General features: G+C 39.5%; 1 protein-coding gene across 2 annotated transcripts in view; it reads right to left on the bottom strand.

Annotated features, from left to right (window-relative positions):
- The window catches only part of CTNNA2 (catenin alpha 2), a 440,210-nt gene extending 431,483 nt beyond the window's left edge, over window positions 1–8,727 (bottom strand). The window contains exons 1-2 of one of the 2 annotated variants that reach the window (XM_062640068.1): window positions 8,600–8,727; window positions 5,580–5,694 (exon numbers count right to left, since the gene is read on the bottom strand). In XM_062640068.1, coding sequence (XP_062496052.1) covers window positions 5,580–5,694; window positions 8,600–8,648 — 164 coding nt within the window. In that variant the 5' untranslated portion in view covers window positions 8,649–8,727. The remainder of the gene's footprint in view (window positions 1–5,579; window positions 5,695–8,599) is intronic. The other variant, XM_062640069.1, reaches the window with a different exon arrangement.
- Window positions 8,728–15,242: the final 6,515 nt, after the last annotated feature.

Genomic DNA, 15,242 nt, shown 5'->3' with positions numbered 1-15,242 from the left:
CAGTGAATTCTGTAGCTATTCAACAGAATAACTTTATAAATAATGTTTAAAGTTCAGTTTCCATTAGAAAATAAAAAGTCCATATACTTTTACCAGTGCAATTCAGCTTTGATTCCCTTACACAAATGGCCGTCACTTAATAAAGGCACTTAAATATTAGAAAGAAGTTCTTCCTTGTGAGGGTGCTGAGGCGCTGGCACAGGGTGCCCAGAGAAGCTGTTGCTGCCCCATCCCTGGTAATGTTCAAGGCAAGGTTGGATGGGGCTCAAAGCAACCTGCTCTAGTGGAAGGTGTCCCTGCCCATGGCAGGGGTTGGAACTGGATGGGCTTTAAGGTCCCTTCCAACATGAACCTTTTTATGGTTCCATGAATTAGCCCCATGCCAGCAAAGAACAATGCACAGTCCAACCTCCCACACTCTCAGGAAAACCACAGATCTGGGGGTGTTCTTATAGAAACAGAGCTTAAACAGAAATAACTTCACAATTGAGCTTGAATGGTCAAACATAAGCCTTTATAATTCATTTTTCCTTAGGTCTGTCTTGAAGATGACTTCAATTGAATCCAGTTATCAAATAGAGAAAGTGTTCAATTACTAAAACAGGCGGAATGCTTATCAGGCATACAGTGTTCCATTACTAGTTACTCAGCTTCTCTCAAAACTGTTTGAAACACGGGTACATACTGACAAACCCTCCAGAAGGAAAGACATCTGTGTATGTGCATAGGTGTGGTTGAGGTACAGCTCCCTAAAAATAGCAATGAATTATATGTTTGCCATAGATACTAGTTACCGCACCAGATTTAGGGTTCAAACACAATAAAAACAAGGTTTATTGAATACAAATAACATCTCATTAGCTGGAATGTTTGGGAATATATTTGTTTCTTCTAGCAATGCAGAAACTGGTCCTTTATCGAAATACAACACACAAGGAATTAGGCACAAGTTCATGAAGTATAACATCAGCCATAATTGTTTTGATTTTCTAAATACATAGCACTAATTAAAACTATTTGGGGTTTTATCTAATGACTTGTTTTATAGATATAGGTACTTAATTTTAGTCAGTGTTACTATACACAAAGGAAAGACAAAACCATTAATCAGTTCTTTGTCTGCCTTACAACATACTATCGTTTCATTCTAAGTTACTGTAACTGGCATCTTAAAATACGCACTGCAATTCTGCATTGGTTCTTCACAACAAATTTAGAAGGGTAGAAATGTGTTATACTGAAGAGAAATGTAATCCATCACAAAAAATACACAACAGGAACACTCACCATTATTTGCGTTACTGTTAAAATGACATAACAGTACATAATATCTTCAACCAGATCAGGTTGCCCAGAGAGGCGATGGATGCACCACCCCTGGAGACATTCAAGGCCAGGCTGGATGTGGTCCCTTCCAACCCAAACTATTCTATGATTCTATGATAATAGTCCAAATATTTAAAGATTCTAAAAGGCACAACTGCTGCATGGCTCTGGTAATAAAGGCACATGTGTAAAACAGCCTCGCTGCTACTTACAGTACCTACGGAACACTAACACAGAACCACAGACTGACACTAGAAAATTGAAATCTCATCACAACAGCAAGTCTTACCTTCAAAAACCTTCAAAATTCCTTCTTCTTTTCATCTACATGTCTTCACACACGAGTATTTTGGGCGTTACCAATTGCATTGGAGTGACTGGTTTATGTCTGGGTTTTGTTTGTTTTCCCTTCTTAACATATATAACTTTTATTCATATTTGTACCTATTACTCAAAGCCACCAGAAACAATCATTAAAAAAATCCCTGATTCTTACGGACAACCTCTACAAGTGTTATTTTCCAGCTACAAATAAATTATCATGTGATGGCAGTTGAGCCTTTCCTAAAAATGCAATTCTTTTTTTCTTATGAAAACCATCCACAATCTAACAAATACAATTTTAATTCATTTTGGTTACTATGCTTGAAGGTGAGAATAAGAGGCAGCAACCTTTGAGGACATGAGACACTGGAACCCATTACCCAAAGAAGTGGTAAATGCTCCATCTCTGGCAGCGTTCAAGGCCAGGCTGGGCAGTCTTGGGTAACGTGGTTTAGTGTGAGGTGTCCCTGCCCATGATAAGGCGGTTGGAACTGGATGATCTTAAGGTCCTTTCCAACACAAAACATTCTATGATATATTTTAGTTCTATATTTCCAATTAAAAAATTTATAGAATTAAAATAAGATTTATAGTAAAAAAAGGTGGCTGTTAAAAACTCCCAGAAAGCAAAACTAGCAATAAATACAATTGACTTATGCTTTTAGCTAATTGTGACATTGAAGCCAGAGAAAACATATTTCAAGTATTAAATTCAATATTGTTGAGGACAAAGATTCTAATAAATTTTTCAATCACACATTTCTCACCAAATCTCAATGATGTTAATGTGATAAAAGACATGTGACAGGGTATATCTGTTACTCTTCGAACATGACAAGCACTGAGGAAAGGGGTATGCTGGCGAGCTCTAATACTCTCACATCTTTGACAGCCAGAGAGAGTTTTAATCAGTTTGCTAGTTCAGGGCTTCCTAGAATAGATGCAATTTTGTCATTTTTCATGTGTTCTCATGATCAGTTAATGGATTTCATTATTTTTTCTTTTGCCTCCAGCTCAGACAACCTTCCTGTCTTACAATTACTCCTAAATCGATTCATAGGTTATCTGTATTTTCTCATAAGGAACACTAATGAGCTTGTCTAAAATTCAGTTTTAATGCAGCATTCTCCAGAGTCACTGAGGTGTTCTTTTGAAATCCACATTTCTGTGTTACTCCCCAAAATTTCAGCAGATGCACCACCATTTGAGATTCTGTCACTCTTGTGCCTATATATACACCGAGTTCAGAGCCTAAATCCACACATGAATACAGAAGGCTTGATTAGCATTTTCGGAGCCCAAAGTCTTTGTACAACCACTTCTGTTTATTCAAGCATTCTCCAAAATCATACACAGCTTGGAGAACAAGAGGGTAATCTAAATATTCAAGTGTGAATTCCAAAATTAAACATGGATTTGTCTTGGTGGTGTTCGAAATCACAGAACCAGACAAAATCTGGCTGTACAGGATGTCAGCTACTCCAAATTCATGGTCAAAGTAAGGCTGCCTTCAAAGGGAGAGCAGGCTTTTCAGGAAGTTGTACACCACAGTTTTATTACATTCTGTGGCCATCAAACCTCTCCTGTCCATTGTCCTATTTTTAATGACTTAAGGAAGAGCTAGGTGATCTTAAGGTCCTTTCCAACCCTAACTATTCTATGATTCTATGAACTTCGCATCAAGCAGCTCCTATGAACCTACAGCAGATTTCAGAGTTCAAACTGAACAGGGTTTAAATATTTATGCATTTATTTGCTATGATCAACTTCCAAATTAGATGTTCTCTTTAGGGAGAAAAGTGCTTTGAAACTTTTTAAGCAGATCCAAACCTTCCATGTGCTATATGCACATGGTGGAGGCTGTCACTGCACAGGCAGATTGCAATCTAAGCCCAGAGGTAAATGAGATACTATTCTTGTCTTGACCAGACTGTATATGCAATTTTAAGCAGAAAAAAGCCTTTAAACTGAATGTTAACTTATCTGGGAAGAACAGAAAGAGCAGCAGAAGCCAGAATAACTTAAGCTAAAAATGCAACAGATAAACACAGTCTGAAGGTAGCACATTTGTCGTCACTTGAAGCTTTCATGATTATGTTTGTGCAGCTCACAAAAACATGCTGTAGTCAAACGTACTTTGCTAGATTCAAAATAAAGGAAAAAAAATCACTAAAACTACTTATTTCCCTAATACAAAAAAACTAAAGTATATGTTCAAAAACCTTTTTGAACGTGTTCATATTATCTATAAACCTGCAAAAAGAAATGAGAATGGAAATATTCATAAGTGTTGAATAAAACAATAGCCCAACGTTTTGCTACTCCTTCCTGACTGCACTTTATTTCCTCTAGTCTTCTCGACATACTGCTGAACTAGAAATACATTGCTCCTCATCACAATACAAAGGTAAGGATCTTGGGCACATTCATTTCCACAAGTGAAGATATCCAAGTCCTCTAGTTCAACTTGTAATTTCTTTACTTACATTTATTAAGTCGTGTTATCAAATACAAATCTACCTATACCAAAAGTTAACACAAGCAATCTGAGAAATTATTTAAATGCAATGATATTTTCACTTTTTGGCTGATATATTCTCTTTTTTGAGGCAAGGTACTGAAAACTAAAGTGAAAGAAAAACAGGAAATTCACTCATAGAAGACTCAATTATTTGCTCTTTTCACAACAGGTCATAGCAGCTTCACTTCATATGGCAACATCAGAACCAGAAGAAGAGAGCTCGTAACCTCATTTTCAGTTGGTATCAAAATGAATTCAGTTCCATACCAACAACAATATCATCAAGGTTTATAATGAAACTTGTAGAAAGATAACTTCATTTTTAACAAAACCAAAGAAAGAATAGGTGTAATTTCTGCCAAAAAATGACACACTGTAAGTAGCATAGAAACCACACAGACATCCTTTTTGAGGAATCAAAATACTAGTGATTTATATTTCATCTCACATTGTGAAAACAAAAACATCAAGTCTGTTCTCACATTCAAAAGGCTTACATTTTACCCAGCAGACCAGCCCAAAATCCACAACATCCACAAGAACATGGTTAGTAACAGGTGGACTGGAATTCATTTTTAATATAATGAGCATTCCTAGAAGAAAAATTACTTGTGTATTTTAAATAATAGAATAAAATTATGCAACCAGCTTCCCATTATTAATGGTAACTCAGAAACAGAAAGGCACTAGGCCACAAAGTCAGCAAATTGAACTAACAATGAGGGAAGTTTGATGTCTACTTATGTGATTGCACAGTTCCTGCCCCTCTACATGCATGCACACCACATGAAATCTGTACAGACACAGAAAACATGATATATACAGATATACAAAAGTATTCTCCAACCATAAATTGGTCTACCTGGTTAAAAAACGGGCAACACTAATATATACATTATTCACATTACCTAGCAACACTTTCACATTGCTCATTTTAGACCACTGGACAAATGTATTACCTTCTATTCACAGATTCTACTCACTTGAAAGCTAACTGGTTGAGCGTACACTCCTCATTGATCACAGCATAAAAAAAAACAGGTTACAGGTTCTTTAATTTATTTGGTTGGTTTGGCTCGTTTTCAATGTAAACCTGTCTTCCATGATACAACAACAAACCAAGAGCATGTGCTCAGTCAGATCCCTGTCTTAAATCGTCTGTTTCATAGTCTATACTGCTTTTAAAAGACAAACATAAGGTAAATAGTTGTTGCTACTCTATTCCCGCTCTTACTTTGAGACTATAAATTATTTAGAGCAAGAACTTCTAAACATGTTTGAACAGAGCTTTGCACCAGAGACCACAAACAAAAACTGTTCAAGTTTTTATCATCAAAGCTTATTAAGATAATTGTGTAAAATGAGTAAATATAGCATCTGGTTAAAGGAAGAACAAAAGAAACTGAAGGTACTTGCCTGGGTAACGAGCGGCTCCAATAGCCTCTCTACTGTGAGAGTCCTGATTTCCAAACTTTTGGGGTCCCATTTCAAAATGATAGGTGACGTTGCAGAAGTCATACTCCCTAGAACAGACAAAAGCACAAAACATCAGTGAAAGTTATTAGTGTAATATTCAAATACTACCTATAATTTATTTAGGGAATAGCATATACGCTGCTCCCATTCACATATAAAACGCTTCTCCATAATCTTGCTAGCACTCCTCTACTGAAAGCTGGGAACTCCCGGGTGCACCACTGCCATATCCACCAAGTGCTTAAATATTTATATTCAGAAATTTCTTCTCTCCTACACCCCTTAATAACAGATACCCTATCAAGCTGTATACATGCTGTACTGGGTGTCTGTGGTAAGGTTTTGATAGTGGCGGGTGCTGAAAAGTGGGCTCTGCAAGAAGAGGACAGGGCTGCCCCATGTTAGAGGCAGCATGGACCCACCACGGGACACAGCTGAGCCCATTAGTGATGCTGGTGACACATCTAGCGAGGCAAAACAGTGCTGGCAGCACCAGGAGTGAGGTAAAGAAAGTGTGAGAAATCATTGCAACCCCAAGGTCAGAGAACGAAATGCTACAGAGATTCCCCTGCAGCCCCTGGAGAACACCATGGTAAAGCAGATGTTCCTCTGCGGCTCATAAAGGACAACAACAGAGCAGATATTACTGCAGGTCATAGAGGACAAACCACCACAGCAGATGGAAATGTCCCAGGAGGAACTGCATCCCACGGTGAGCAAACACAGGAGAGAACCCACACTCGAGCAAGAGAACAGTGTGAGGAAGAAGTGGTAGAGATGAAGCATTACAAACTGACTGCAGCCCCCATTCCTTAATCCCCACTTCACCATCCAAGGCAGGAGAAGCAAGGAAGTAGAGGAGTCAGGAGTGAAGCTGAGACTGGGAAAAAAAGAGAGGGTGGGGGAAGGTGTTTCAAAGAGACAGAAGTATTTGGTGACAATCAATGCTCCATGTAAGCAAACGTCCATGAAAAAAGAGACACAGAAAACTTTGGTAAAAACATCCTCATTTTAAATATTTGCCTTTGTTTTAAAATTAAACCAAAAAATAAGAAGTCACATATACCTCCAACACCATGAGAACTCTAGCAGGGAAAGACAATGCATTATCATATTGTACATTGCGCGAGGTCCAAATCATAGAATCATAGTGATTTAGCGTAAGGTGTCCCTGCCCACAGCAGGGGGGTTAAACTAGATGATCTTAAGGTCATTTCCAACCCTATTCTATAGAATCATAGGATAGAATCACAGAATCGTTAGGGTTGGAAAGGACCTTAAGATCATCAAGTTCCAACAGGGGCAGGGACACCTTACACTAAACCATATCACTCAAGGCTTCATCCAACCTGGCCTTGACCACTGCCAGGGATGGAGGATTCACAACCTCCCTGAGCAACCCATTCCAGTGCCTCACCACCCTAACAGGAAAGAATTTCCTCCTTATATCCAACCTAAACTTCCCCTGTTTAAGTTTGAACCCGTTACCCCTTGTCCTGTCACTACAGTCCCTAATGAAGAGTCCCTCTCCAGCATCCTTATAAGCCCCCTTCAGATACTGGGAGGTTGCTCTGAGGTCTCCACACAGCCTTCTCTTCTCCAGCCTGAACAGCCCCAACTTTCTCAGCCTATCTTCATATGGGAGGTGCTCCAGTCCCCTGATATCCTCATGACCCTTCTCTGGACTTGTATCAAGCCCCCCCATATAATAATAGCCCAGAAGTTTAAAACCGTTTCCTCCAGAAAACCGTGTTTAACTGACAAGCTCGTTTCAGTAACACACAAAAAACACCTCCAAAAACCAATGCACAACCCAGTGAACACAGTCAAAAGAAGTTCATCTGTTGCTCCTGGAATAATAATCTACCTCATAAAGCTTAATTCAATAAGGTACATACTCAGTACTTAGCAACATTATCTAGTATATACAAAATAATTTCTACTGCTTTATTCAGGAGAACATCTTGACTAATTGCTGTAACTCACAATTTTTTACCAGGCTAGGAAGCCTATGCAAAAATCCTTCACAGTCTGCAAAAGCTTTTCACCGTGTTACTAGCAGACAACTTAAAATACTTGCTCAAGAAGAGAGGCGGATCAGAACTTCCTAATCAATGTATTTATAAATCACATAAAAAAAACCAGCCCTCAGCCTCCTCGCCTTTGCAAACATTTGGTAGCAGGATCATCTGATAATATCTAGCGCGTGCCAAAACTGCTATCATTCAGTTTCCACTCTTCCGCAGAAAATCTGTAGGCTTCATGTTTGACAATGCTGAAAACACCCATACATGTGATTAAAGAAAATCAAGAGACAGGTTCTAGTTGCTTTAATCATAGTTAATGTGGGAGATACCCTCATTTTTCCAACAGCTTGATCATCTTTCAGAACCTTTGTTATATACAGATAGTTTCTAGTCCAGCTGGTCTCTGTATTCAAAAAGTAAGTTTTAAATAGGCAATTATTTTAGTCAATAATTTATGAGTTATAATGCTTTTAAATGCAACCACAGTTTGATTTTAATAAGCACACTTTTCCTCACTATTAACATTGGCTCTGAAACATAGACCTCTTATTATACAAAGATATATTGAAAGCTGTAACATAGCCCAAAACCAACTAATCTCAGTGGATGGCAGTCACACACGTAACACAAAAGATAACCTGGATGATCAGTTGTTTCAATCAGAATACTGCCTCAGTTTCAACTTCTACTAAAAATATCCTTCAAAATCCAGTATGAAAGGGTGAGCAACTCTTTCAACTATAAAGAGGATGCACACAAGAAAATGCCATATTAAAACCCTGTGAGAAACTCATTTACAGGGAAACCTACCCCACAAAAGCAAGGGAGGAAAAATCAAAAGTCAAATTAGTGCATTTCCCTCAACACTTCTCCAGCTGCTGTCACAACAGCAATTTTAAATGACAAAAGACTAAAAAGAAATTACTTGCCCAAGTGTATGCACACAAATAGGTGGAATATTTCTTCCTTGCCATTTCCAGAGATCTCCCCAGACTGAGCAAGTCAACAAGGACTGCTCAGTTGGCTGAAGCAAAGGATAAAAGAAAGGTTCCTGACTCTGTCTTACGGCTACCTGACCAAGTACTCCCCAACCACAGCTTTAAGTACTTCACTGAAAAGATAAATTGCTTCATAGCTTACACCTGGCTTTGGGTGTGCTTCACAACTTACACCTGTGAGGAGGAGAGCCTGTGTGAGCAGGGGATAATGGTACCACCAATATTTCTCATATAAAGGTAAGAGTATTATGATAGAAAATAGTAACAGCAATAAGTAAGATCTCCTTTCTTATTACCTTCTAGACTAGACAGATATCCACTATTTTCTTAAGTAGCTTAAAATTATTTGTTTTCCCCTGAAGTTTCCCAAATATTATCATTTTTTTAATGGCAACATACTTGGAAAACAACCCAGTCTTTCTTCAGAATGTGAAACTGGGTTTTCTCATCTGAGTTCCAACCCCTGTAATTTAGAAACATGAACTGATTGGTTTTGGGGTTAAATTACATTGAATTAAAATTCACATGGTGTTTTTATGATTGCAGAGTTAAGCAAAGATTTTTTAGCAGAAAGTTTCAGTGAAACAATCTGTGCTGTTCACATATATTATTATCAACTGGCAGAGTGCGATTATCAAGTCTGCATTTAAAATCTGATATTACTAAATAAGGAAAGTATGTTAATAGCACTGTAATAATACTGCTAAAGAAGCACACTCATCATTACAGTCCTAATCCTGACACTAGCGCCACACTTTCACAATTATATATTTACTTAATTCTATTTCTTCACTGTGTTTTTTCTTCCCTAAGCATGTGCCAAAATATGCCTGTCTTGCTTTAAGCTTTTTGGCTTTCCTAAATACAGTAATACAGAAGTATCTCCACCCAGGCCAGTATGGTTCAATGTTAACATTTGTTTAGGCAGTCTATTTTCAAAGCCTGTCTGTAAAGCAATTAAGTGTTTACTTTAGTCAACAAATCATTGGATTCCTATATGAAAGTCAAATTCCATGTTAGCGGAAATCTTTGTTGAAACAACAATCGCCACAAATCTTACCCCACCACCCTGATCACACACCTTTCTCACACAGCAGAACTTCACTTTTAGGAGCCTTCTACAAAACCAACATATTGTGCACATGAAATTACTTGTTAGTCCATCACACTATGCTGTGTTGTTTTCCTCTGCAACAGATCCACTTTCCCTGCAACTTACACATGTGCATTCTGACTGCCAAAAACTGCTCATAGGTGACAGTCCATCTCACTTCTATGCTGCAACTTAACTTTACATGAGCAAAGGTACCATTTGCCAAAGCAACCTGATTATTTTAATATAATTATAAACCTTGCCAGCCTAGAACAGGCCTCTAGGTGTTAGTCCAGTTCACATCTGCAATGCAGAACACTGCAGCCATGGAAGACATGCTACACATTTCATACTGAATAAAGTAGAAACCCATTCTACCCGATTCATAGCAGATCTGTAGGATTAATCTGATCGCAATGCTAGACTGGCAATACTTTACTGCAATACTTGTACAATACAAGTCTGCACTTCTAATGGTGTATTTGCTACTGGAAGGTAAAAATTTAGATTCACTGATAGAAACATAGAATCATAGAATAGTTAGGGTTGGAAAGGACCTTAAGATCATCCAGTTCCAACCCCTCTGCCATGGGCAGGGACACCTCACACTAAACCATGTCATCCAATGCCTCGTCCAACCTGGCCTTGAACACTGCCAGGGATGGAGGATTCACAACCTCCCTGGGCAACCCATTCCAGTGCCTCACCACCCTCACAGGAAAGAATTTCCTCCTTATATCCATCTAAACTTCCCCTGTTTCAGTTTTAACCCATTACCCCTTGTCCAGCAAGGTAGAAAGTAAGCTGAGGGGACGCAAAAGTGCCTCTTCAGTGGCAGCATACACACAGATGACTGTTTCAAGAAGACTGAGAAACTGAACAACAGACAGTTTGTGCTTTCTTGGTTTGCATCCTTGTATTGATAACCATGTCAAAACAAACACCTCTCTACACAGACAGATTTATGTGAAGAGTACAGAATTCCTTACAGCACAATGTAGAGATATAGATTCTATAGCTCTTGAGAGACATGCAGAAAAATTCTGACTGACTTCATGCATTTATATGCTTCACTGCAAGCTAGAAGTCTAAATACATGAATGGTTACATCTTTAAGTATGCCTACAGAGTATAACAGCATGACATAAGAGATGCCCAGCTTGGCTCTGAATTCCCTAATAGGGGTACAGGGTAGGCTGGAGATCAGGACAAACTAGCTTGGGCATTAGAAGTACCAGCACTGCACACAGTCCTAGAAACCCACCATCTGGCTGATCTGGCTGGCAGAGAATGCAGTGATACCTGGAAGTATATATAGCTGTGATTCTGCTGTTTCCTTATGTTAATCTGCAGTATTGAGCAATGCAGACATACCTTGAGATCTGACCTGAGCATTGTAAAGTGCCCCTGCAAAAGCTTGATGCGCAAAGGAGCCTGGTTTCCAAGGCTATTCTCAATCCATCTACCCATTCGCTGCTTGTACTAATAGGAGAATACAAGCAGAAGAATGACTGCATCACAATTGCGAAGAAGGGAAATAAAGGGAAAATGCTAAGAGGATAGAGACTAACAGTGAGGACTAAAAGAGCAATAGAAAAGAGAATACAGAGCATCGCTTTCTACAGATAAAAGCACCTATCATTACTGAATGACAGCCTAGTACAGCCTCCAGCAGATCAGTTGAAACAATCAGATGACACGGGCAGTTCCCATCACCTTTCTTAAAAAAAAAGGAGAAAGAAGAAAGGGGGGAAGGGAGAAAAAAACTGGAGCAAGATGTTTTGTAGGAATATCTGTAGGAATATCTGTCTCTCCATGCTTAAACTGAAAGAGCTGATTTAGATCAAACATTAGGCAGGAGTTCTTCCCTGTGAGAGTGCTGAGGCGCTGGCACAGGGTGCCCAGAGAAGCTGTGGCTGCCCCATCCCTGGCAGTGTTCAAGGCCAGGCTGGATGCAGCATGGAGCAACCTGCTCTAGCGGAAGGTGTCCCTGCCCCTGGCAGGGGGATGCAACTCGATGAGCTTTAGGTCACTTCCAACTCAAACCACGCCATGATTCCATGTTTGAATAAGGTTTTGACATACTTGTTTAGTTTGTTTCATATATGACTCTTCTCTCTTCTTTCCTAACACTTTTGGCAGGAAAAAAAAACAAGCTAAAATAAATGTTTAGGCCCCACTCCCAAGGTTAACCATGCAGAGAATTTTTAATTTGAGGCTTAAGCTCTCAACTTTCTTTTGGATTCGCAGCCCTTTCCTATTCTGTGAACCCTCCACCTCCACGTTGGGCTCAGATTCTGGTCTGGCCTCAACAAAACAAAGTTCTTAAATGGAAGCAGCCTATTGGGCAAACTCAAGACTTGTAGCCAATAAGGCACCAAGTAAGGAGGAAAATGGCCTTGACAAGGGAAGGATTATCTTGGTAAGAAAGCCAGTGGGAAGGTGACCAGGCGGTGCCCTGACACAGAAAGAGGAAAACTATAAAAAGGCAATGGCTGAGTCATTCACACTTTTCAGTCACATTAACAAGCTCAGTCTTGGAGGCAACTGCCTACACCGAGACCTCACTGAGCCAGGAGACCAAATTGCCTTCAGAAATCAAAGAGGACACATGAAGAATTCACAGGGAACATGCAAACTGCAGTGTAAGGGGTAGTGTAAGAGAAAGGTTCCACCTACACCCACCTCCTCGACCTGCTGCAGCTTCTGCTTTAAATAAAAAGAGTCATAATACATTTCAAAATTATGTGCAAAGCTTGTGGATTTAATGTTCAAATTGCTTTATATATGTCATGGTTTAAGCCCAGCCATAAATCAGAACCACGCAGTCTCTCTCTCATTCCCCCGGAGGGATAGGGAGGAGAATCAAAAGAATGTAACTCCCATGGGCTGAGATAAGAACACAAATCACTGCTGCTACCACCAATAGTAATCATGATAAGGGAAATAACAAGGGAAGAGAATACAACTGCTCATCACCCGCCAACAGATACCCAGCCCAACCGAGCAGTGAACTCGCCCTTCCAGGTAACTACCCCCAGTTTTACATTCTGGGCATGACGTGCTGTGGTATGGAATACCTCTTTGGCCAGTTTGGGTCAGGTGTCCTGCCTCTGCTTCCTCCCGGCTTCCCCTCCTTCCTGGCAGAGCATGAGACTCACAAAGTCCTTGGTCAGACTAAACATTACTGAGCAGCAACTGAAAACATCAGTGTTATCAGCACTGTTCCCAGGCTGAAAGTCAAAACCACAGCACTGCACCAGCTATGAAGAATTAGAAAAACTGACTGCTACTGCTGAACCCAGGACAATATAGCATATATTATTGGCTTTCTAATCCAATATGGCTAGAAATATTCCAGTTTAAAGGCTCACACATCTACAACTCTAGACTGACTGTACCTGCCTGGGATCTCACATCAACATTGCCTGAGTCAGCCCCGAGGAACATAATACCACTATGTGGCAGGAGCTCTACAAACCTACACCCCCTTTAGTGCAGCAAACCTTTGAGCTTCACCCAGTCCCCAGTAGGCCCTTTCTAAACCTCAGAAAGAGACTTCAACAAACTTTAATTTGAATCTGAGGACACTGGGACAAGAAGCTGGACGATGAATTCAACTCTCAGGTTCACTACACAGAAGATCCTCAGTCTATGAGCATGTTAGATACAATACCCAATTCTTAAAACACCTAAAAATCCAGTGGTTGGTTCTCCATAAATAAGTTGGTGATATGGGGAGGACTATCCCTAGGAATGTAGTGATGGTACAAGGGGTAATGGGTTTAAACTGGAACAGGGTAAGTTCCAGTTTGATATAAGGAAGAAGCTCTTTTCTGTGAGGGTGGTGAGGCACTGGCACAGGTTGCCCAAAGAAGTGGCAAATGCTTCACCCCTGGTGGAGTTCAAGCCCAGGCTGGACAGATCCTTGGGTGACTTGGTCTAGGGTGAGGCATACCTGCCCATGGCAGGGTGTTGGAACTGGATGACCTTAAGGTCCTTTCCAACCCAAACCATTCTATGATTCTATATGCTTGCCCTAATATATATTAGAACTGTTTGATGTGAAACAGTTCTACTGCTTTACTCTAAGAACTTTAAGCAATTAAAGTACTTGAAATCTGTTTTTAACAGCCATACATAAAATATATTCAAATAATTTATCTTCCATTATTCATAAGAAGATGCCTTTTTCCACTAAAGAACTTTTGCAGTCAAAGTAGACTTTCCTAAAATGCTCAGTGAAACAATTTTTAAGGAATCTATCCCACAAGGGAACCCAAGCCCCAACAAAAGATTGCCAAGTCACTTCTGTGCAACCACAGACTTTTCCACAAACCGCTCTGTATTCACACAGCTCTCTAATAAAAGTCTTCTCACAGAGTTCTGGATGTGATCAAAGCCTCTGAGCTCACTGTTGCTGGGATGCTGGTTCATGCAGGGTCACACTGCAAGCCCAGGAAAACCAAACTATTTTAAATCAGGTCCTTGGTGCAGATCCTTTGCTCTGCATTCTCCCTCCATCATATTTTCCCCCAGATGACAGCAAATTTCTGCATACAGCAAAGCAATATATGTATGAGGTGTTTATTTGATTGTAGGTATGACCAGTTTATATAAATGACACTCCTTTTTTAGTAATAAAACCATAACTTTTAAACACATTTTTCAAGTTCTGTTTCTTATTATGAAAATATTAATCTCACATCTTGCAGGTGACAAGGCAGGGGTGGGGGGGAAGTGGAAATAAAATTTGTCTCTAAATCTATTTAACCTCTTGTTATTCATTGTATTAACTGCCATTAGTTAAACTTTACATTTTACAAGAGCAGAGAAGTATTAAGCATCTTCGGTTTAAGCAAATGCACATTTGCTTCCCTTATAACACAGAATTTGCAGCTCAAATTCCAACTGTTTTTCAAAACAAAGTTCCTGACCTTGGCTCTAACCAAGACTTGGCACACTTCTGCTTCTTCATGCAGGGGTCATCCTTTCACTAAAAATATCCTATTTACAATTCTTCATACTTGGAAACTCTGATTAACCTTACTTCTGTATTTCCCTGCAGCTTTTCTCGAGTTCTTTGAAAGACAGCTCTTTATTCCACAAGATCAACCATTGCTACCTGCAGATGAAACAATTTACACGTTTTCCTATGGAGAGTCAAAGCTTCAGGGGGTTTTGTGCTGTGTTTTGCTTTGGTTCCTTTTTATGAAGACTATTTCCCTGCTAGTTTTATTACTATACCAATGCTGCTACTATCATCTCTATGCATCTTTCTCCTTCATTAAGTTTCAAATTATCTAACTCTTAATTCTTCTAATGAAGAGTGTTTTGCTCTTGTTTCTACAGATGCAACACTATTTTCCTGCATTGAATAAAATCTTTTAGTTATCTGAACTATAGATACAACCAGCCCAAAGCTTGTACAATTTCACTGTGACATACTAGATGGCAACAGCCTACCCTTGCCCTTG

The sequence above is a fragment of the Pezoporus occidentalis genome, unplaced genomic scaffold, assembly GCF_034315485.1.
Source record: "Pezoporus occidentalis ecotype Australia unplaced genomic scaffold, CSIRO_AGI_Poc_V1 ctg63, whole genome shotgun sequence".
Lineage (NCBI taxonomy): Eukaryota > Metazoa > Chordata > Aves > Psittaciformes > Psittacidae > Pezoporus > Pezoporus occidentalis.
Note: the sequence above shows the minus strand (reverse complement) of the source record. Positions and strands in the feature narration are given on the sequence as shown.